Genomic DNA, 23,638 nt, shown 5'->3' on the forward strand with positions numbered 1-23,638 from the left:
AAATAACTGCTACATAAATATTCACAAACTTAGACATGCTCTACATAGCTGCTATCACTTAGGCAAGGTTTCTTCAGATTAAATGATTTATACAAAGAAACAGTTTCTTCTCAAGTGTAAAATACACACACGTACGCACTCTTCTTAAGATGAGCTCAGATTAATCTTAATGGAAACAAAGTCTTAGTCTTCTAAATATAATTTGTAATTAATATAGTAAAACGAGCTCAACTGGAGGGTCTTAGTGGACACAGTTTTAGTTTTCAGAATATAACCTGAATATAGCATTCTTTAAAAGCAGTATGTGAAGAGTTAGCCACCATATATATTTTTATTTTATTACAAGATATTTTAAAATTTGGGCAGATAGAGTTATGACAGAAAACCAGCTTCATACCAAAAATACACTTTCAATTACTTTCTCAATCAAATAAAAACAATCTTCATTTATTTGCTTTTTCTAGAAGTTAATGTACAGTAAAAATTTAATACTGTATATGACAGACATGTAATTAAGCATCCATATAAAAGGAACATGAATGTTCAGAAACAAAAGTAAAAATAAATAGCATGATAAAACGTTGAAAAAATAATGCACATTTTTGTTGTGGAAAATATGATTCTTAATTATATATACATAGTTATACTTAATAGAAAGCCATCTCTTTAAAATTGCACAAAACATGGGACCAATAAAGCATAATTTTTATGGCATGTAATAGTATAATCCTAGGGCAGTTTGTTGCTTAACTCTAGGATATAAAACACTTAGGTTTGTAATAGAATAAAAGGTATGCAGTATCATTCGAGAAAGACTGTCTTCCTCAACTCACATTAACCTGTAGTAATCCTACAAAAGGCTGTACAGGAAATTTCACAAAAAGAAATATTAAACAATTATTGTGCCCACTCCATGCTGATTAAGCAGCCAAAAATGGGCTTCAAAGTAAGCGTGGTGGGACATTTAATATTTTTGATACTTTTTTAGACTAAGATAATATCTTTGTTCTATAAAAACACTTTGTGTTTAACCATGATTGGCAATCTCAGCACAAGAAAAATCCTGGCAAAATGGATGGAGAGAGTTTCTGCTTACTTTATTTTCATGAATAAAATACTTCAGAAGATAAGAATTTATAGAAAAGAAACATTAATGCTTAATTCACTTACAACTTATCAGGAGTGTTATTCCATTCTTTAAAAATCCTGTTCAAACTTCTCTGTAAAAAAATCAAAGGTAACATTTCCATTTGTATTATGGCACAGCCCTCAATTCAGAGAAAAATACACTTTGGGGAACCAGAAAAGATTAAACAAAGGTTAGGGGCAACCTGAAAACCTCTTGGTGAAAAACACTTAAGTCCTCTAGGGTAATAAAAAAATATGTGCAGACTTAATTACAAATATTTACATTTCAAAACAGAATCATGAGTTAGCTATTCAGCCGCTCAACAGCAATGATTCACAGGCATTTCAAAGAAGTGATAATGTGTCCACAGTATTTGTGACCACACTTGAATGCATAGAATAAAGATTATGGTTCTTCAGTCTGTTACCCATCCTATCTATAAAACAAAAATGTTTACATTTTCAAAGCTGTACAACCAAAAGGATTAAGCAAATATTTTTATTATCTCACATAAAATATACTTTAGGTACTACTGATTTCACTCATTTGCTCGACCACTTGTCCTAAAATCTCATCAACTACATCAACATCATAATTCACTTGCTGAAGATCAAGATCAGGTACAATCATGGCCAGCAGCTGTCCTACGTTAACTCGAAGAGAGCGAAGTTTGAGGCTGCAAATAGAAAAATTACACCTATTAGATGAACATTATAATAGTTTAATATTCATGTAGTGCTTAATATTTAAGTGAAATATTAATACATTTAATTTAATAATTAAGTGTTTATCAGTTGCTAGGTAGAGTGTTTCATAAAACTAGTGGCTCTATTTAGTTCCAACTAATATAATTTCAATTTGAGATTGAAGAAAACATGGACTGGTAAAATACATAAATGACAAGATGTTAATTACAATACTGTTATCACTTGGAAAACAGTAGTGATATACTAGTGAGAACATTGTTCTAAGAATAAGAATGCATCTCTTTGAAGTGCAGCTTGCTTTTGAGGAAGATCAACTGAATTGTTCCCTAAAACACGTTCTATGAGATATCCACTGTTGTAGATGAGGAAGAAGAAATGGTTCTGTGATCAAATAAGCTTATAAAATTCTGAGTTAAATAACGTTAAACAAGACTTTTTAAAATGCATGACTTCTTTGAACCTTTCAAATGCTCAAGTTCACTGTCCGTCTGTTTTACTATGCATTTATAGGGAACAGTGTTTTGCTGAAAACACTGGGAAACCCTGGACTAGATGATCATTATCATTCCTTTCAAGTCTACATACGTGGATCTGAATATCAACATTGTAGACTTTAAACACCCACAGCTACACAGCCGCTTTTGCTTCAAAGACTGAGCGAAACCCACGGATGAAGAGAATGTCACTGTTGCTCTTGTTCTGCCCCCCTCCCAAATACAGGAAGTCCACATTGAGTTTAGATACTGATCTTTCTAGGGTGGACATCTACGAAGGGACAAGATGCTCATCCTTGGGTTGACAATGCACAAAAATGTGGTCTTAAGCATGTTTTGAGAGCTTGCATGGTAAGTTCCCATTGGACTTTTGATAAAATTTTCCATCATTCCCATGCCAGCTGTTTTTTGTCCAAGCTTTCCCACTCATCTTTGATCAGAGGCCCATGGTCCAAATACTTTTCTGCTTTGCTTTCCAGAGGTTATTAACCATCCTGTGTCCTACCAAGAATATCCCCTTTGTCATAACCAAAATCTTTTATCCACATAAAAAGTACATGAAACACTAGGATGACCCTATGATCCTCTTACCCATCCTTTCCTTTAAGTCTTTGATTGTCCTTGGCTAATTCCTCCTGTCTACTGGACATGTCACAGATTCCTATTTCTAGTACACAAAACAGCACCATCCAAGAGAAATACTGTAGGCTCCAAATACAATTTTGAAATGTTCAAATAGTCACATTAAAAATGAAACAATAAATTAAATTTGTTACATATTTTACTTAACTTATGATATAGTTAAAATATTATCATTTCACCATATAATCAAAATATATTATTATTTTTTTAAAACTTTTATTTATTTATTTTTTCCCCCAAAGCCCGAGTAGATAGTTGTATGTCATAGCTGCACATCCTTCTAGTTGCTGTATGCGGGATGCAGCCTCAGCATGGCCAGAGAAGCTGTGCGTTGGTGCGCGCCCAGGATCCGAACCGGGCCGCCAGCAGCGGAGTGCCCACACTTAACCGCTAAGCCATGGGGCTGGCCCTCAAAATATATTATTAATGAGGTATTTAACAACCTTTTTTGTTAATACTGGGGCTTCAAAATCCAGCATATATTTTATACTTAAAGCACATCTCAATTGACTAGTTAGATTTCAAGCGTCAGTAGCTACATGTGGCTATACTATTTTGGAAAACATAGGGCTAAAAGATCATCAGTTACTCAAAGCTCAATGTGCAAGAGAATCACATGGGAGATTAAGCTTCCAATTTAATACACTGTACTGAGGCCCAAGGATCTGCAGTCCTACAAGCAACATGGATGCCTGTGGTTCCCATTTTCAGAAACACCAGTTAGGATTTTTTTCTGACCCTTTGCCCTCCATGCTTATATGTACTGCTCTATTCTTTCTATTGCCATGAACAGATTTAATGAAATCCTTCAAAAACATAAGCTAAAAAACAGAGTAATAATATAATTGATGTCAAGTGAGGACGGTAGATAATTTCTCAACAGCAGTACCTTTCGGTCTGAAGTCGTATCATACTAGCAGGAAGAGCTGTACAGTTTTAGCCCTTAATGACTATTTTTGAATGGTAAGTCATCAACGCACCAACACTGTCATCCCTTCCCACCTGAACCTCTGCCTTCCCTACTCTCAAAAACAAAATAAATCAAAACACAACCCCAAGCCCATTTTATACTGAGATAGGGTAATCATTCATTTACTGTTTTCTTATTTTCACAGAAGAACTTCTTCCTAATAATCACATGGACTACGGCAATTTTTAGTAATTTTGTGATTTCCTATAAGTTAAGATTGGGGAGGGCACGTAGTAAAACAAGGATAGCAAACCATAAAAAATGGTGCCAAGTACAAAAGTAAAAGAAATCAACTGAAAAAGTTTCACGAAATAGTTCCTTGTCTTGTAGTCATGGCCAAATTCACCCCATTCTTCAATATCTAGCTCAATTTTTGCTTCTCCCCAAAAAAGCATTCCAAACCACTCTGACCAATCAAGTGCTTTATTCCTTCGAAATTGCTATTTCACTTAAGTTGAACTTAAATTGTTAGTTCCTTGAAGGGAAGTACGATCACATGTACTTCTTTTGTACCTCTCTTTGTCTATCCTAATGTTGGGATCAGCAGACAGCCAATAACTTCTTTTGATAGAACAATATCTGTTTGACGTGTGCTAACAAATAAGTCTCACACTAACCACAAATGCACCCCAGTCAAATGCCTCATTTAATCTTACCTTTCCCCATCAGTATAATTTACAGTCTCCTCAGTGTTACTTGAAGTTGAAACATCTGTTCCTATCTGTCGACTTGTAGATTTTAACTGTTCAATTTCATTTTTCAATTCTTCACACTGTGAACGGATTTGTGATTTTTCCATTTCCAATAATTCAACCTGACAAAAAAATTAATTTTGTAACTGTAAAATTTAAAAATACTAATGTCAAAGTGCAAACTTAAGCTAAGAAATATAGAAAATCTTGATGAAAATTACCACCAAAAAACATTTGACAAAAAAAAAAATCCCAATAACTTTCTATAAACAAAGCTTCATTTGTTTAGTTGCACCTCTAAGTCTTTGTACATTGAAAGAATACAAAATGTTAATTACCACCTGACTAAAAACAAATGGTACCTAAAAACTGAAAAAAACAGGATAACAATGCCTAAATTATATTGACATCATAGTGGCTTTCATTTCTTGCACACTCACCAACTGTAAGTTATCACAGAAGCTTATATTGATTTTTATTTATTTCATCATCTAGCCGCTGAGCCAATACGTCACGATGAATGTTTGAATGAGTAGTTATGCCAGCAATATTTCCAGAAAGAAGGGACAGTACAGCACCATACTGTCATTTCCAAACTCTTTTTAGCAGAGAAACCCTCCTTTCAAACATCATGTAAATATAATACATAAAACAGACTTTTTGAGAAGGAGAACGTGCAGAGACTACTTGTCTCCTGATATCTATTGTTTTCTCCTTCTCTCTCAGTAAAAGAACCCCTGAACAGACATTTCCAAGACACACATTAGCCAGGTGACTAAGTTCTGACAGATGGAATATAAGCAACTCCAGGAACCACACTCTTCCTCTTTCCTGCTACTTGCAATGTAGATATATGATGGCTGGACCTGAAGAGCCTTCTCAGACCACAACTGCACGTTGAGAAACAAAGCAACAATGCAGAAGGAGACTGTGTCTCTGACGACTGTGGAGCTGCCACTGTTATTTGGGGTTTTATGTCATGTGCAAACAAACCTATTGTAACTAATATAGGGCACATCTATAAAATGAGGATATCATCACCTACCCTGTACGATTATGGTAAGGCTTACTAATAATCGATATAAAGTTCCCACGATATTTAGCAACTGAGTGTCTCAATGGGAATGATACTGGTATCTTGAACAGGACAATCCTTCATTGTACAGCAATGTCCTGTGCACTACAGGATATTTATATACCTGGTCACCACCAATAAATTCCAACAAGGCCCATTTTCTCAAGACATTTTAAGATCCAAAATTTCCCATACACATTTCCATATGCCCCCAAGAAGATCACTCCACAGTTAAGAACCAGTGGAGTAACAGTCAATAAATGGAAATATTATTAAGTGATTTATTCCAATCTAGCAATTGGCATTTCTTTAAAAGTTTAGATGCCCCTGGACTCCTATGGCCACCATTATGTTGAATGACGATAACTCACCTCACTTTTATACTGGTCCCTCTCGATACTGCATTTGTCCAGCTGCCTGAATACGTCGTCAAGCTGCACAACCATTTCGTCCACTTCACTCTTACTCTCACCACTGGAACACTGACTGCATTCCGCCTTGACATGCTGCAAAGCACTACACTGTTTCTTCAGCCTTTCTATTTCTTCCAAAGCTTGCCTATACTGAGAGACCATATGGTCTGGACTTTCAGATTTGCCATTAATACTTTCAAGTAAAAATACAGCATCAGTTTCGGTAGATTGATGGCAAGTTTCCTTCTTCACGTATTTGTCATTCATCTCCAGTATCCTCTGTTGTAACACTTTGATTTGGTCAGTAAACACAAGACACTGTCTTTTATAATTTTCTTTTTCTTGGGTGACTAGAAGCAGCTCACTTCTCAGTTCATTTAACTGGCATCCAGCATCACCTGCAGATTTATCAAAGGTTTCCTGGGTTTCACGAGTCTTGCCTTCAGCTTCCACACAGGATGACAGCACGGCTGTATCATTCCTTGCATCGATCTCATCTTCAACAGTCTCTTCCTTTTTAACAACTAAACCTGGCACTTCAGTCTGGGTGGCAGCAGTAGTTCCCTGATCACACCTGGATGATGAGATGCCCGTTGCATTAGTCTGGCCACAAGATTCATTATCACGCACAGGCTCGACCTGAACACCGCTTTGCTCGACGTGACTCTGTTCTGATTTCATTTCAATATCGTGATCTACTGCAGGCTTGGGAGTACTGTTTTCTTCTAAGATGATGACATCTTCATCATCATCATGTTTATAAGCTGAATTTTCAAATGCCTGATTACCTAATCTTCGATTCTTTGCATTCAAAATTGAGGAACGAGTAGAAAGTCTCCGTTTCAGGCTGTAAAAATTTTATATATAAAATATAAGGTTATAAAATATAGATATGGACAAAATAGATGACTTTGAAGTAATCTATCTTGAAATTCTAAGAAATGCGCAGGCTCAATTTAAAAAAAAATGATATATTACACAGTACTGCCCAACAATTTAACAAAGTGAAGATTTTCTCCCTTTACAGATGAGGAAACAGACTACTGAGATCTCTTTAAAGTACCAGATCTACATACTGCCAAACATCTCTTCATTTGATGTCCTCTGGGCACTTCAATGTATACATATCCAAAAGAGAATGCCACCACCCACTCCAGGTCTGCTCCGCGTATTCTAGAGCTCAATAAACACCACTGCCGTTCCCGTCTGCTCATCTTAATTTTTATCAACAGTGATCAAACGTGAGCCACAAAGTAAACCAGCATGCCTATCCTTTGATGTAAAACAGTTTTCCTTGCATTAAAAATTGCCTCATTCTCTTCATCTGTTAAGTTTTCTGTGAATTTATCACCAATTGATTACTTTTTGCCCCCACTTAGAGGGATATTTGTACTGATATCTGGTTTGCTATTTGGTATTTGGGGCTTATGTGTTACAACCTCACATTTCCTTGATCTCAAGAAAGATTTCCCTCTTTTGGGGCTTACTCTCTCTTATCAAGGGGGCACAATCTTCCAATAAAATCTTGAGAAAGGGTACACAGAACATAAAACATGTAAAATTTTGCATGATGAAAATATCTTTATTCACCTCTCAAGTTTACTGCTGGCTTGGTTTTTATATCAACCTGCAGGTTGGAAATTACTTTCTCAAAACTTGAAAAGCATCATTGTCATCTACCATTCAGTGTTTCTGCCATTCTGACTCCTGATCTTTTGCAGGTAACCTGTGTTTTTCCTCTCTGAAAAAAAAAAATCTCTTTTCCCTGGTGTTCTAAAATTTCATGATGATGTTTCTTAGAATGGATCTTTTTCCAGACATTATGCTGTGTATTTAGTGGAAATTAAATATGTTTGTTTAATCTTAATGTTTAATTAAAATTAAATCTTTGTTATATGATTTCCTCCCTTTGGCTTCCTCTGATTTCCCATCTGAAATTCCCTTATTCAGATATGGGCCCTCCTGTACTTTCTCTCTTCTTTTTTCTATCTTCCAACTGTTTATCTTTTTTTCTAAGAGATTTATCTGTTCAACATCTACTCACCTCCCAAAAAGTTTCACATGGTTTCTTCTACTCCCTTTGTGTCAGTTTATACATCTGGTGATCCTGGCTAGCATTTGTATTTCAGAGTGACACTGACTAGAAGCAGTGAAGGCTGGGCTTGTGATTCCAAGGGTGCTCAAACTGTCAACATCATCTCAGCTTTTCTCTTGGGAGCCCAGGAAGGGAAGGAAGGGAGCAGGATTTCTTACCATTCAGTGTTTACACTTTCCCTTACTCCTTGTTTTCGAAACACTGGCTCACTCACATCTTGAGCAGTAAAAGCTGCTCCAGAAAGTAAACTTCCTACCTTTTGAGAGAGGAAGAGAAGCAGCGATGCCAGACTCTGCAGGTTGGGAAGAAGTCTAGGGAACTACTCTTTCTTAAACTTTCAAACAAGCCTGTTGTTCTCACCCCTATTTTCTACCTTCAGAAGTACCTAGTGCTTCCAAGTTCTGACTGTCTAGGGATCTATGGAGCTAATCATTTAATTGGGAATTGCCCTATCATTTCTCTTATCAGGCTAATTCCTATTTGTTTTCCTCAAGACTTAGTTTAGGTACCACCTTTCCACAGACGTTGGCTCTAAGAATTTGAGAATAAATGTAGACTTTAAAAATTAATGAAAATTTTCTCTCTATTCTCTTCTTCCATTTGGATGGCATTCACTTTAAAAAATAAATTCCATTATCTTTTGTCTGTAAACTTTACAGATTTTACTTTTTCTTACTTTGTCTGGAACCATCTTTATGAAGAAAAGCCAAGAATATTAAGATTAGTTAAAAAAGAAATTCACACTAGTTCTTAGTTAAGTAGCAATCCAGCTCCAAAACAAGTTCCCAAAATGTAGGCTATAAACAGCAAACTATTTTAGAACATGCCCTCCCTGATGTATATATACACAAAGGCAGTTATAGAAAATCCCTTTGAGAATTTGATGAAGGCTACACAACCTCTCAGAAAATCGGGCCCCACCATCTCAGAGAAATATGTTCCTCTTTCAACAAACACCAGGTGTAGTTGGTCTGATCTACTAGTTCACTGGCCTGACGCCCTATCTTCTTCACCTACACTCATTCCATTCCCTTTGAATGGGTCACCTGTGCAGAGTACTGTTTTCAGAAAGTCAGGAAACAACCAAGAACTAGCTCATCCCAAAGCCTTCCCTGACCATTCCAGTCAAGGGAGCTAACTGTTCAATTCACATATCACTCACAGCTTTCTTTCTCTCTTCCTTCTCCATCCACTCATCCAAAATACACAGTGTGCCATGGTCTATGCTAAAGAACATATGGGTTACACTTGACATTACTGTATAGAGTTGTACTGTTAACTGCTTTGTGTTTTTCTTTACTTAGATACTGATAATCTTTTTTTCATTTTTTTAAACATGACAACGTGTGTCCATTGGTTACAGTTGGAGATATCAACTCATTTTTTTCCTGCAGATGAAGATTCGCCCTAAGCTAACATCCGTTGCTAATCTTCCTCCTTCTTTCTTCTTTCCCCTCCCTCAAGACCCAATACACAGTTGTGTATAGGTATAAGTTTTTCTGGTTCTTCTATGTGAGCCACCGCCACAGCATGGCCAACAGACAAGTGATGTGGTTCAGCGCCCAGGAACCGAACCCTGGGCCTCTGAAGCGGAGCACACTGAACTTGAACTGCTAGGCCATCAGGGCTAGCTCTAGATACTGATAATCTTAAAAGCAGGAATTTTCCTACTATACAGAATTTCAAAGAGGTGATCATTTGATCAAGTTCCACAATGAATACAATTAATGTTTTTTAATTGATTTAAATAGGTGGCATAAGTGGGGTGGGGCTAGGTTTAGACAATAAGAGCAAGGTAACTTGTCCTTCAGACTTTTTTACATGCACATAAACTATAATTTCTTAGAGGTGCATTATTGCCATATCAGTGTCAAATAAATTTAATATTCATTCCTCAAGTGGAAAAACACATTTTAGCCACTGACCTGTTACTTTCAGGTTCAGACTGGGGTGAACCTCGATGATTATTTATAAGTCTTGTTGCATAAGTATTTGCCGCTTCTGAAACATGTCCTCTTGGAACACTTTCCTTCACGGGAGAAAAGCTTTGACTTGACACAGGGGTTGTCCGAAACAACAATTCAGCATTAATCTGTTGGAGGAAAAAAAATTGATCTTAAAGGATTTTTTTTAATGTGCCATGCCCAAGATGATATTTGCCCTTTTCCCCTTATCCCAGAAGAAACTGAGAACTATCCTAACCATGTAAATTCCTTGTGCTACACCAGGGAGCAACAAACAACAGGCTAATGAGCCAAATCCAGCCTGTAGGTGAGCTAAGAAAGGTTTTACATTTTTAAAGGTGTAAACAAAATAACAAAACAAAGAACATGCAAGAGACTGTATATGGCCCCCAAAGACTAAAATATTTACTATCTGGCCTTTTACAGAAAGATTTGCTGACCCTGTACTATACATAGGACTTATCAAGACATAATAAAAACTTATTTTTCTAAGAGAAAGAAATTAAAGATAAAGTCATAAAGATTCTGCCTTTAAAAACCAAAGTAAGCCCACTATTCTTCTTCCCCCACTTCCATTATCACACCTAAATGCTCAGCCTTCATACAAGAAAACATTTCAATGTAATTTTAAACAAACATACACATCTGTGGCAGACCGAAACATCTTCCACAAGAAGTACAACTACCTGCTCATAGACTCAGAAAAAACCTTAACACCATTAGGCATTAAGAAAGAAATGGGAGGGTCAGGAAGAGTGGGCAACAAAGAAAGAAAAAGCTTTGGTCTAGGTTAGTACTAGAACATGGCTCCCGGGGAGTTCCTGGTAGTTTTTCCTTAGACTGCCTATCTAACAATAAGATTCTTAAAAGAACATCTGCCTTTCCTCAGAAGATGCTCAACTAAACAATACAACTGAACAGTCTGAATGAAGCTGTTGGGTTAGGAAGTGAGGGTTGGGAAGGAGGGCAAAGAGGGGTAGAAGAAAGGGAGAGGACGTGAACTGAATGAACAAGATCACTTCAATTTGTTAGCAACTCCTAAGCTTTAAAATTCTGTATTTGTTACACTAACCACTGTCCAATATGAGACAGCTATGAAATGGAAGGCTTAATTACCTGAGGGATCACTTCCAGCTGTCTGATCCTGAATTTTTCCTTCTCTCTTTAAAAAAAAAAAAGATTAAAAAAATGAACATATTTAAATTTACTTGATTATTATTTTTCAGTTGTTTTTCAATGACATACTTGCCTTTCACTTTCAATTCTGTTTTCCAGTGACATACTTGCCTTTCAGTGTACACTCAGATTTGTACACTGACCTTTGCTTCAATTTCATTCTACTCAATGGTAAAGCCCTTAGGCAGGGGAATACTTTTCACCTCTTATCTCAGTAACATTCTAATATGTCTGCCTCAAGCTTTCCATCCTCTCTAGCATTGTTCTCAAGACCTCTGAATGGGAAGATCACACAGGCTTCTAACGGGTTTCTCCACTTCCAATCTTGCTGCTGGATTTATCTTCAAAAAGTGCACTAAAATTCAAAACCACTTGGAAGTTCTTAGTGAACTCAGCCTTCTTTCTCTGTGTAGTACATTAGCCTAAAGTTCACCATGGCTGACTAACATTCATTATCCAGCTTCTCCATCCCACTTCTATTTTCCATTATGCCCATTAACATATTTACCCTAGTTAACCTGAACAAATCCTTATTCCCTGTACATCATCCTATCCGTCCTTCAAAGTCTATTACAAAAATGTCCTTCATGAATTTTCCTGATCCATTTCTGGCCCCCCATCTCCAGCCAGAAGTAACCTCTCCTTATGGGCTTCCTAACAAGACTGGATCATGCCTTTTATGATACTCATCAACTTCTATACACCCATGTAACATACTCGAGTCTCACCTACTCTATTAGACTATAACTCATAAAGGTTAGTATTATGATTCATCTGTGTGTGGCCCCAAAAGACAAACTATTTTGTATGCAAACTATCATGTAGATAGGACAACAATAAACAGCAGGTGTCCACAGCATAAACTCAAAAAAAAAAAAAAAGCACTTGATATTATGCACTCCACATCAAAATCTTTTGGGGTAATCATCTTTTCTGGCTGCACTAGCTTTATCTTGGAGAAGCATCAATGAATGCTGCAGACACACCACTGTTGATGATTTGGGCATTATTTTCGCACCATACATTAATACAACACTCACTTCTTTTTGTAAGTTTTTTCATAAGTGGGATGCACCAAATCCTCATCTTCAGGTTCTTCGGGAACATCACAATTTCTAGTCAGAAAAATCACATGGGAATAATACGTCACCAGCGCCTATTCATAAATCTTGAACAGCACTTTCTGCCTTTCCAAAAAGGGTACTACCAACTATATGGTACCTGAACTGTGGGTCAGGGTTATTGGAGCAATACCATTTTTCTGGAAGTTGATCTATCCCATCTGGTAATTTTCTCCACTTTAGACAGGAATCACATTGAACCCATGTCTGATCAGGACGTTTCCTGTGACAAAACAACAACAAAATATTAGCATGGAAATATGGATGCTAAGTACACTTCATTAGACTTTCTACATCATTTACACCACAAAATGCCCCTATGATTTAATTCTATCTCTGAAAAGTCTGTGACATAACTATTATTGCTGTCCAGCAAGTGAGATTTTTAAAAACAACAATTGGGTTACCTTCAAAGGTTAAAGGAGATAGGCCGATTTTTTCTTTTTTTTTTTTTTTTTTTAAAGATTTTATTTATTTTTTTGCCCCCAAAGCCCCAGTAGATAGCTGTATGTCGCAGTTGCACACCCTTCTAGTTGCTGTATGTGGGACTCGGCCCCAGGATGGACAGAGAAGTGGTGCCTCGATGCGCACCCGGGATCCGAACCCGGGCCGCCAGCATCGCAGCGCGCGCACTCAACCACCAAGCCACATGGCCGGCCCGAGATAGGCCAATTTAAACAAAGCAACTAAATGTCTTGTTTAACAGCATACTACTAAATTTGTTCTATAATAATAAAAACTCAAACAACTTAAGAAAATATTCTGAATGCCTTGCTTTGAAATTTATATTAAGTTAGCATCTGCAATGTCAAATCTAGTATACTGATTAGCACAATAAACTATTCAAGTACAGAAAGTAACTTTTTATAATTGTATTATACTTTTATCCTTTACTATATCCTCTGAATAACTAAAACTTGCATTTTTTAGTTTATAAAATGCATTCATATTTTTATCATTTAAAAATTATAATCCTATAAAAAATTTATGTAGACTCATTTAACATAAAGACTTCACCTTAATGCCACTAACTTTCTAAATCTAGTTTTAAAAAAATGCATTTATAGTTAGATATAAAACTTCAAACAATCCAGAAATTTATAAAGTAAATATAAACCCCTTGTTTAAGGAGGTTACCACTGTTAATTTTTTAAATCCTGGCAGAAATTTTCTATACTTACAGAATTATGCATGTGTATACGGACACTTAAAAAAACACAATGAGAAATTAATACACTGAGTTACATCTTTTTTGTTTCTCATTATATATCATTGACATCTTTCCATCAGTACACAAAGTTATTACTCATTCATTCATAGGACTGTTACTATGTGCTATGTGTTACTGAGTGCTTGGCAGGCATCATTTAATTCTTACAACTCTAGGAGTTTAAGTGCTATTAATGTTTGCATTTTACAAATGAGAAAAGGAAGCTTTTACAAGGCCAAGTAACATGTTCAATGTCACAAAGCTACTTAAGCAGCAGGACTAGAATCTAAACTCAAGTCTGGCTTTAGACTCATGATCCTAATAACCATTACACAAGACCAGGGTTTTTCAAACTATGAGATGCAACCCATTAGTGGATCATAAAGCAATTTAATGGGTCAAGATTTGCATTTTTTAAACAAAATAAATGATATCAACACACAACATATGGATAAATACTGTTTCAAGAATCTTTTGTTGTCTATGTATAAATGCATATATTCATTCGTTCTTTTTACACCATGCTGATTTGAGTTGCAGAATTTATTTCTTACCATGGGTTATAGTCAAAAAGTTGAGAACACTGTACAATCACTATACTCTCCAATATCACATCTTGATATTAAAGACGGTTGATCATTTTTTAATGTACTTACTGTATATCTTCAACTGGCAAATTTAGAGGATATTCTGCATTTTTCTTCACTTTCATTTCATTCCAGTAATCATTCAGCTTTTCTCCTAGTGCTGCTATTGTAAGTCTTAAAAAAAGAAAATTATAAAGTCAATTTAAGAAAAAAAACAGATCAAGATTAAATCTCTGTCAAACACAGAAGCAAGTATAAACAACCTAAGTAATAATCATGTCGACACTGGGGTGGGATGTAGTGGGGTGAGGGGGACTCCAAAAGGTACAGTTAAAGAAGAACACTCAAAGTAATGGCAATTTTCTATAAAGACCTTCCTAAACTCCTAGAGCAGAGCCAGGATCATCTAGGAAATAAGACACAAAACAGTAATACTTTGGGTCCTCTGTTGAGAAAGTATGTTGTAGACCAGTTACTGAGAGAACCACAGGCTCTTTGAATTTCAACCCCAACTGATAAACTTACAAGCTTCAGTTCAAATGAGAACTTAAACTTTTGGTTTATGAAAGTATACGATCATTACCAGCAAGTATACTTCAAAACAGATTCTGTCCCACAATTAAGACTTTCACTTCTCTCACAATAAGATGTGAAGAAAAAGCAAATCAACAGGACCTATTGAGATAAATAAGACTAAGGCCACAATTGAGTAATCACCTGTTAATGAGTTAAGCACCTAGTGTGCCACACACAAAGCATAGTCAGTGTTAACATCTTAAATTTAATATAAAGCTTTTAAAAATCAGGACTTCAAATTCTCTACTGACAGATTAATATTAGACTTATCTATCTCTACTCATTATCTCCCACTATTTTTCTCCACCAGGAAGCCCCACTATCACATAACATGTAAGCATCCAAATGAGAATGCATCTTCCCTCCCAAACACACTCTCCCTTCATATCGCTTTTTCAATTCCTCATCTTTTTCCCATCTACTCATCAGTCCATGAGACTGCACCCATTTCTGCTGAGAACAGACCCAGGAGTGGAACTGCAGGGTCACAGGGGTGAGCACTGATGTTCAGCTTTACTTGATACAGTCTAAGTTTTCAAAAATGATGAACAATTTTTGCACCCACCAGCAATGTATGAGAGCTCCAACTGCCCTACATCTTGCTAACATTTGCTGTCTTACTCCTTTCAGATACTTTTTCCATTTTTTCCCATTATGATCAATACTTTTTGCACCTTGTTTTAAAAACATGCCTAACTAAAGGTTATGAAAATATTTGTTTCCATTTTCTGTTTTTGCCTTTCTCATTTAAGTCTAATATCCATCTGGGAATTGATTTTTTGCTTCATTTGAGAGGTAGGAGTTAAAAGTTCATTTTATCCATACAGATAGCCAATTGACAAAGCATTTTTGGAAAGATGATCCTTTTCCCAGTACATTATAATGTAACCTTTGTCATAAATCAGGTGACTATATGTATAAAAAGTGGGGGGTTTTTTTGGCATCTCTATTTCACTAGACTGTCTATTCTTTCATTAATATCACACTTTCATTAGTTACAGTAAGTCCTCGTGCTTTATTGTTATTTAATGATTGTCTTAACTATCTTTGGTCTTTTGGGTTTCCACATAAAGTTTAGAATAAGCCTATTAATATCAACACACACAACTGCTGGGATTGTTTTTTTAATAGGAATTGTATTTAATTATTTTGGAGGAAAACTGAAATTTTCTAATAGTTAGCTTTCTAATTCTTAAATCCAGCACACCTACTTATTTAGGTCTTAAACTTCACTCCACAATGTTTTGTAGTTTTCAGTGTGCTGAGGTCTTTGCATATTTTATTTACTTCAAAGTATTTATTTTTTTGATGCTATTTTACATGATTTTTTAAAAATTTCATGTTGCTTTTTATTGTTGTTGCTGATATACAGAAATACAATTGATTTCTGAATACTTCTTATCCAGCAACCTTAGAATACATGTTACTTGTTCCTTATCAATTCAAACCTTGCAGATTATTCTGGACTTTATATACTTAATACTGTCATCTACAAAAAAGTTTTACTTTTTCCTTTCCAACCCTTAGAACTTTCATTTCTTTTTCTTGCCTTATTGCACTGTTTATTTCCTCAAGAATAATGGTGAGTAGCTGATATTCTCATCTCATTCTCACTCCTAGGGGAAAGCTATCAATAGCTCACCATTAGGAATGATGCTTGCTGTTTTTTATAAATACTTTTTTTGTTAACATGTTCTTCTACTAATGGTTTTGTAAATGTTCCCTTGTTTTCAAAATCATAAATGCCTGCTGTGATTATCAAGCACTTTTTCTGTACCTATGAAAATGGCCAAGAGTTTTCTTTTTTAACATCAATGTGATGATTAACATTGGTTTTTTGAATATTAAAACCACTCCTGCCATCTTATAATACAATCCACTTGGTTTTAACGTATTATTCTTTTCACACGTCACTGGATGGTATTGCTATTATTTTAATTAAGACTTTTACATCTTGATCATGGGAGATTGACATAAATTTCCTTTCTTGTAATGTACTCATGAGTTCACTACCAGAGTTATATGGCCTCATAAAACCTTTAAAGAGTTTAAGAAGGTACCACTTCTTCCTTAAATGTCAAATCTAATGTGGTAAGTCTTCTAAAAATCGATTCAATTTCAAAGGAATGTGTCCATATGATCCAAAATGGCGAAATACTGTTCATGCTATCCCTTTACTGTTTTTGCATCTGTAGATCTTTAGTAACGTCCTCCTTTTCATTTGATATTGACGATTTCTGTTTTCTCCTTAGTCTTGCAAGATGCTTATCGACTTTATTAATCTTATCCAAGAACAAACTTTGGATTTTTGATTGTCAGTTATCAATTTATTGTCTCTCAGCTCTAAATCCAGTCCTCTTTGCTCAGTTTTGTGATACTGGAGTTTCATCCTGTAAACATTTATCCTTTGCCAGCCTGAGGAATATTAAACTGGGTTAACAAGGCAATGAACCTGCCAGGTGATAGCAGCAAGACACTTGTCCTTCAGGTTCTGGTATTCCATTATTATTATTCGGCTGGAGCCCAGTGGCCTCCCTGAGGAGCTACAGCTGTGCCTTCAGGCCATGCTCTGCCCTCCAGTACCAGTTCCAGAGTGCCGAGATCCTGGGGCAAAGACAGGTCTCTATAAACCAGCTCCAGCCCACCCACATCCTCTGGCAACATTAGGCCATGTCACAGAGCAGCACTGGTCAGGTCCTCTGGCAAGTTACTTGCTATGGCAGGTAGCTTGTTCCTGTATTTGTCATGACCTCTACAAAGAGATCTGAATCTCAGACTTCAGAGGTGGGGGGACCTACTCCTGGTTCCTTTATTGTCTACTCTTTTTCAACCCAGAGGTAATAGCTGCACTTTTACACCTGCTAGTTCTGGATACTGACTGTCTTCTTTTACCCTTTTAGTAATCACCTTCTAGGATTCTAGTTACCAATTCCTTATATCCCTGTTCAAATAACAGGGGGAGCTTCTGTTTCAGGACTGAATTCTGAAAGATATATTTATTTTCTCTATTGTATGTGTTATGTGTTTCCTAATGTGCTGACTTTGTTCTGTATTATTTCCTTCCTTCCACTTTGTTTTACTTGTTCCTTACTTGAGGAGAAGGCCTACGGCATTTATCTTTGTCTTTATCACAAATATTTATATGACGTTTGCTTTCTACTCCATCATATATGCTCATTAGGAATAACTGTTTGTGCTTCCTAAATTTACAAGTAAAATTGATGGTCATATTTATTCTATGGCTTCTAACCACTCTTAAAAGGTATGAGTATTAAGTTCCCATCTAAGCACAGCGTTTCAGGATTATATGATTACACAAAAAGTGTTGATACCAAGAAAGCAGGAACTTCTATTTTCTATGAATCTCAGAACTACTTCATCAGTAAAGACAGGGGAGAATGTATTTCTACCTGTGATGGAGTAGAATATAATTCCTAGGATGGAAGAAGATGGTTAAATGTGTTTTCTGTGAAAGCCTCTCATCTACTCATTTTCTTAAAGTTCTATACTGTAAAAGCATCCACAAGAAAGAAAAAAATTCAGCCTAGAACAAGTTATGCAAGTATTTCCAAAATAAACTGTAAAAAGTCAATAATTTAAACAGGTAACATACCTATACTCATTAGTATAGTCAAAATCTTGTTTATTATGAGTTGGCTTCAGGAAATTACACTCTATAATTCCCACTACTCCAACACCCATGTTGTTTGCCTGAAAAATAAAATGAAATTGGCATTTTAAAAGCATAAGACATTATGTTCAAAATAATTACCCTTCCACAAAGATTTACAATTTGTATGAAATATTTTCCTATATTTTATTTCATGATTCCCATAAAATTTAGACTGAAAAAGTGTCTAGTAGATAATTTACTTTTCTAGGAATTAATTCCTAAATATATTAGAGCCTTCCTCCAAACCCACTTCCACTGTTGTCAAGAAATCATGTCGACAAGTATTAGCATCCCCAATTTTATACAAGGGAAAAAAGACCACCCCTACTGGGATACAACTTCTTAGATAGTAGAAACCACAACTAACTCATTTCTATATCCACAGTGCCTAGCGCAAAGGCTCTGGCACATAATATTCCATAAGTTTGCTAGATAAAAATTAAAGTCATTTATCCCAAGTTACACATCCAGATGCTAATGGCGATGAAATAAAAACCTAAGTCAGCTGAATTAAAGTTATTTTTTAAATGCTGCTAGCTAAAATACTGAACTCAAAGTTTATGAGTCATATTCTGATCATACACGTCTGATTAACAAGTGTATTTTGTTTATAACTGTAGCTTACTTCTGAGTCTACATACAAGGAGAAAAAGTGAAAGAACATGTAACTGTGAAATGAAAATTTTCATAAATACAGCTATAGATAAAACGACGCAAATCTAATCATAATCCTACTCTATTGAAACCCCTCAGTGGTTCCTCACCTCATACCATGTGTAAACCACGGTATCCTTCAATTTGTAGTTCTCGTTCCCTTTTTTCTTTTTGTGAGGACTAGCCCTGAGCTAACATCTGATGCCAATCCTCCCCTTTTTTCTTGAGGAAGAGTGGCCCTGAGCTAACATCCACGCCCATCTCCCTCTACTTTATACAGGACGCTGCCACAGCATGGCTTATCAAGCGGTGCATCAGTTCCCATCCAGGATCCAAATCTGCGAACCCCAGGCCGCCAAAGTGGAGCGCGAGCACTTAACCGCCTGCACCACTGGGCCGGCCCTCTTGTTCACCTTCTTTCCAGCCTCATCTCATCTTTCCATTTCTCTTCCAATACTGTTTCCCACTTACCATCTGGTCCCGGCAGAGCAAATTACTCCCTTCATGATGTCATATTCTTGGAAGCCTCTTTCTCTTCCTTTGCAAATATTTTTTTGTCTGCCTGGAAAGCCCTTGCCAGACTTTCCAACACAGTACAATAAACTGAGACTCATCTCAATCACCACTTTCTCAAAGAAGCATTTTCTAATGCTCCAAGGATGTGCCACATTCCCCTGAGGGCATGCTCTCTATCTTATCATCTTTTTATGTTGAGCATCTAGCATGGCAAATCATATCAGGTATCTGACACCTATTTAATAAATATCTGCTGAATCCACAGAATGCAAATACTAGGCCCAGTCCATCATCTGGTTAAAAAAAACATTAAAAGTTGGCTGTAAAAGCCTATTTTTCATAAGGTCAAGCTTAACCAGAAATTATACACAATGCAAATTTAACTAGGTTGGAAAAATGGGCTATGTATCTTACTCAAGCCAGATTAGTAAATAATAAAAGAAAAAAACAATTTACTTTCTGTAACAGATACATTATTTCTTTTGAATTCCAAAGCACTTGAGAAATAAGGCCTATTACCAAAAATGCATTTCCAATTACCAGTGAAATTCACTGGTATTGAAGTATATTCTTTAAATTATAGAATATTTCTGGTGACAATTACAATTCCAATTATAAATTAAAATTAGCATTTTAAATAAAGGTTACTAATACCTCATATCATGGTTGCCAGATTTATTATTTTTGACTAAAATTAGTGGTTACAAAAAGCTCAACAAACTTCATTTACTTTTGCAAAAATGCTATATTCTGCGCTCATTCCACGTAAAATATGTAATAGAGTTACAACCCCTGTTGAATAATATTCAAGATAAACCCACCCTATTATACTGTGTAGAGCTCACATCATTCTACAAAAAATTTAAAATGAAACAAGATGAATAAAAAATGAAAATCATAGAATTAAAAACCAAAATATGCCTAGACTTAAAACTTTTAACAAAGGTGATTTTCAGAATTTGTACCACTGAATTCTTAACATACACACACCAAAAAAACCTGTGAAAACACGTAAACGATAAACAGATTGACATGGTGGGCCATGTTCACCATCCTAAATTGAATTCCACAATAATAGAAGTGGTGCAGGAGAAAGGTTCTAATATACTTAGGAACTAACTCCAAAAAAGTCAATTACCTATGAGATACTGTTTTTCGGGCTACTGAGTCAGCACTAATTAAAAACAACCAATTTCATTCCAGCATAAAATAATCAGGGATCCATATCCAAATGCAGTCAAAAGATCTGCACCTGTGCCTGATATCCATACTTACTGTTAGGCCAAAGCAAGTTACTCAACTAATTATTAGCCCCAATTTCCTCATTTGTAAAACAGAGAGAAAATAAATTCTGTCCCTCTCCTAAGATTATTTAGGACCAAATGAGAAATAAATATAAAAGTATTCTAAGTTCAAGTGCCATGCCAATGTTATTAAAAACACTGACATTTAAAAGTCATTAGGCAGGGGCCGGCCTGGTGGCGCAAGTGGTTAACTTCATGCGCTCTGCTTCGGTGGCCTGGGGTTTGCAGTTTCGGATCCCGGGCACGCACCGACGCACCGCTTGGTAAGCCATGCTGTGGCAGCGTCCCATATAAAGTAGAGGAAGATGGGCACGGATGTTAGCTCAGGGCCACTCTTCTTCAAGAAAAAAAAAAAGCGGGGGGAGGATTGGCATCGGATGTTAGCTCAGGACTAGTCCTCCTCACAGGAAAAAAAAAAAAAAAAAAGAAGTCACTAGGCAAAAGGCACATTATTTCACATCTGACCCAAAAGCAAGTTATTCTAACTTTTACAAAAGATATAGACATTTGCAGATATAAAGCTTACCCTTAACTGACATCCAACTTTTTCATAAGCTTTGATGAGTCTATTTCTGTGATACATCATTATCCCATAATGATCTTTATTTCTGCAGTTGAATCCAAAAGTAATTCTCACCGTTTTAGTCTTAAGTGTTAAGGAAAATTCTGAACACACCAACTCACTCCCTTCAAATCATCATTTCTATTTCATTATTTATTTGAGTCCAAAAGTGCATCAAAAAAGGGCAAAGTTGGAGAGGATTAGAATCCATATCAGAATAAAAGGAGAAAGGGGGAAGGGCAATACCCTTGATTTAGCTTTATATGGCATCATAAAAAGGAAAATAAAGGATACTAAAAATTTGGGTCGGTAAACATCACGTTCGATGTAGGCAAGACTCTTCGAAACCAGCTGTGTCTTCACTTTCTGTCCACGTAAGATGATCTGCATTCTCGGCTTTAGATATAATATACTGCAGTAAGCCTGCAAAGACACACAACAATATTTTTCCTTTCCAAATAATTATCTACCGATTTGTTCACCATTACTTATGCACGTATTTAAAAAGAAAGCTACTGGGGCCAGCCCCGTGGCGTAGTGGTTAAGTACGGCACACTCCCCTTCAGTGGCCCAGGTCAGGTTCACTGGTTCAGATCCCGGGTGCAGACCTACACCACTCGTCAGCCATGCTGTGGCGGCAACCCACAGATAAAGTAGAGGAAGACTGGCACAGATGTTAGCTCAGGGCCAATCTTCCTCAAGCAAAAAGAGGAAGATTGGCAACAGATGTTAGCTCAGGGCAAATCTTCCTCAGCATAAAAAAAAAAAAAAAAACACCACCTTAAAAAAATAAATAAATAAAAAGAAAGGTACCACCACCTTGCTTTGATCAAGGACCCATTAACTCTTCAAAACAATAAATATAGACTATAAAGCTGTATTAGTTAATATTTGACTACTTTTTATTAAAAATAAACTCAATATACTATAGCCAGTAAAAATGATTTGCAGAAAACAATCTATTGACCTATACACATGCTAATATGTTAAGTGACACAAGCTACAGAACAGCAGGTATGGTATGATCTCACTTTAATTTTTTTAAATGTATGTATGTACCAAAAGGACTATATTTCTTGACTCTTCTGTCAAGTACCTATATTGCTATTATAATTTAAAAAGCACCAATAAATTTTATTTAGCCAAAAACAAGCAAATTCTAATATAAACAAAAGAGACTGTTCTAAGTTTGACAAGGAAAAAATCGCAAATACCAACACTTAGAGAAGACACGCATAGTACTTTTTTCAAAACTGACCTGAAACAATCAGCATTTATCTAAATGTGTTTTCAATTCTTAATGCATGAAAGTTCAGATACTTTAGAATCCTGACCAAATTTTGCATGCTAAACATGCTAAAATATGCTCTTCTGTGCCTGCCTCCAAGTTGTAAGAAACTCTGAAGGAAATGAATGGAATAACTCAAGGTGGATAGATGAAAAGTTCAACACAAAATTAAAATTTGAACATTTCTCTTACTTTTTTTCCTGACTGTTGATTTCAAAATTAGCAGTGTTCCCTTTTTCATAAAATTCATTAATGATATTTTAAAACTTTTTTTTTTACTTCATGGTATACTAAAACCACATCATCTGCTCTGGCTGCCTCTGGACCTGTTTCACACTTAAGCAAGACCTTCTCAACAACCAGAATATATTTCAACAACACACTGGGGTATATATCAGGAAGAGCAATACCTGCCACTGTAATTGCTAAGATCTCAGAAAAAGTTACACAGTAAACCTGTAAACGTCAAATGTATCCTCAACTTGGGGTTATGGAATAATTTTAGTACAAAAAATAAAGGGAAAAGTTACTGTTATATGTCTTATCATAGTGACTAAGAAACTTAATATTACTATTATATCAACATTGTTATATCGAGATATTAATTTCTTCAATCTTAAAGACATACACATTTCTAAGGCCAAGTCTCACAGATATTTAGCACAAAATTATATTAATGTATATTATCTGTAATCTATACATAATGTATTGTTTTAAGGATGTCAATTAAGGTGTGTGTATTCTAGAATATTTTAAATTAAAAAAAGAGAGAGAGACACTCTGAATTTGG

The 23,638-nt window shown here is 35.9% G+C and overlaps 1 protein-coding gene across 1 annotated transcript in view; it reads right to left on the reverse strand.

Annotated features, from left to right (window-relative positions):
- Nucleotides 1-431: 431 nt before the first annotated feature.
- MORC3 (MORC family CW-type zinc finger 3) overlaps nt 432-23,638 on the reverse strand; it is a 41,770-nt gene continuing 18,563 nt past the window's right edge. The window contains exons 7-17 of the mRNA XM_014786839.2: nt 21,855-21,983; nt 21,525-21,644; nt 18,465-18,562; nt 14,345-14,449; nt 12,579-12,701; nt 12,398-12,472; nt 11,298-11,343; nt 10,143-10,309; nt 6,081-6,969; nt 4,599-4,756; nt 432-1,805 (exon numbers count right to left, since the gene is read on the reverse strand). Of these exons, the coding sequence (XP_014642325.1) occupies nt 1,652-1,805; nt 4,599-4,756; nt 6,081-6,969; nt 10,143-10,309; nt 11,298-11,343; nt 12,398-12,472; nt 12,579-12,701; nt 14,345-14,449; nt 18,465-18,562; nt 21,525-21,644; nt 21,855-21,983 (2,064 nt within the window). The 3' untranslated portion in view covers nt 432-1,651. The remainder of the gene's footprint in view (nt 1,806-4,598; nt 4,757-6,080; nt 6,970-10,142; nt 10,310-11,297; nt 11,344-12,397; nt 12,473-12,578; nt 12,702-14,344; nt 14,450-18,464; nt 18,563-21,524; nt 21,645-21,854; nt 21,984-23,638) is intronic.

The sequence above is a fragment of the Ceratotherium simum genome, chromosome 27 (assembly GCF_057802395.1).
Source record: "Ceratotherium simum simum isolate JZ-2026a chromosome 27, ASM5780239v1, whole genome shotgun sequence".
Classification (NCBI taxonomy): domain Eukaryota; kingdom Metazoa; phylum Chordata; class Mammalia; order Perissodactyla; family Rhinocerotidae; genus Ceratotherium; species Ceratotherium simum.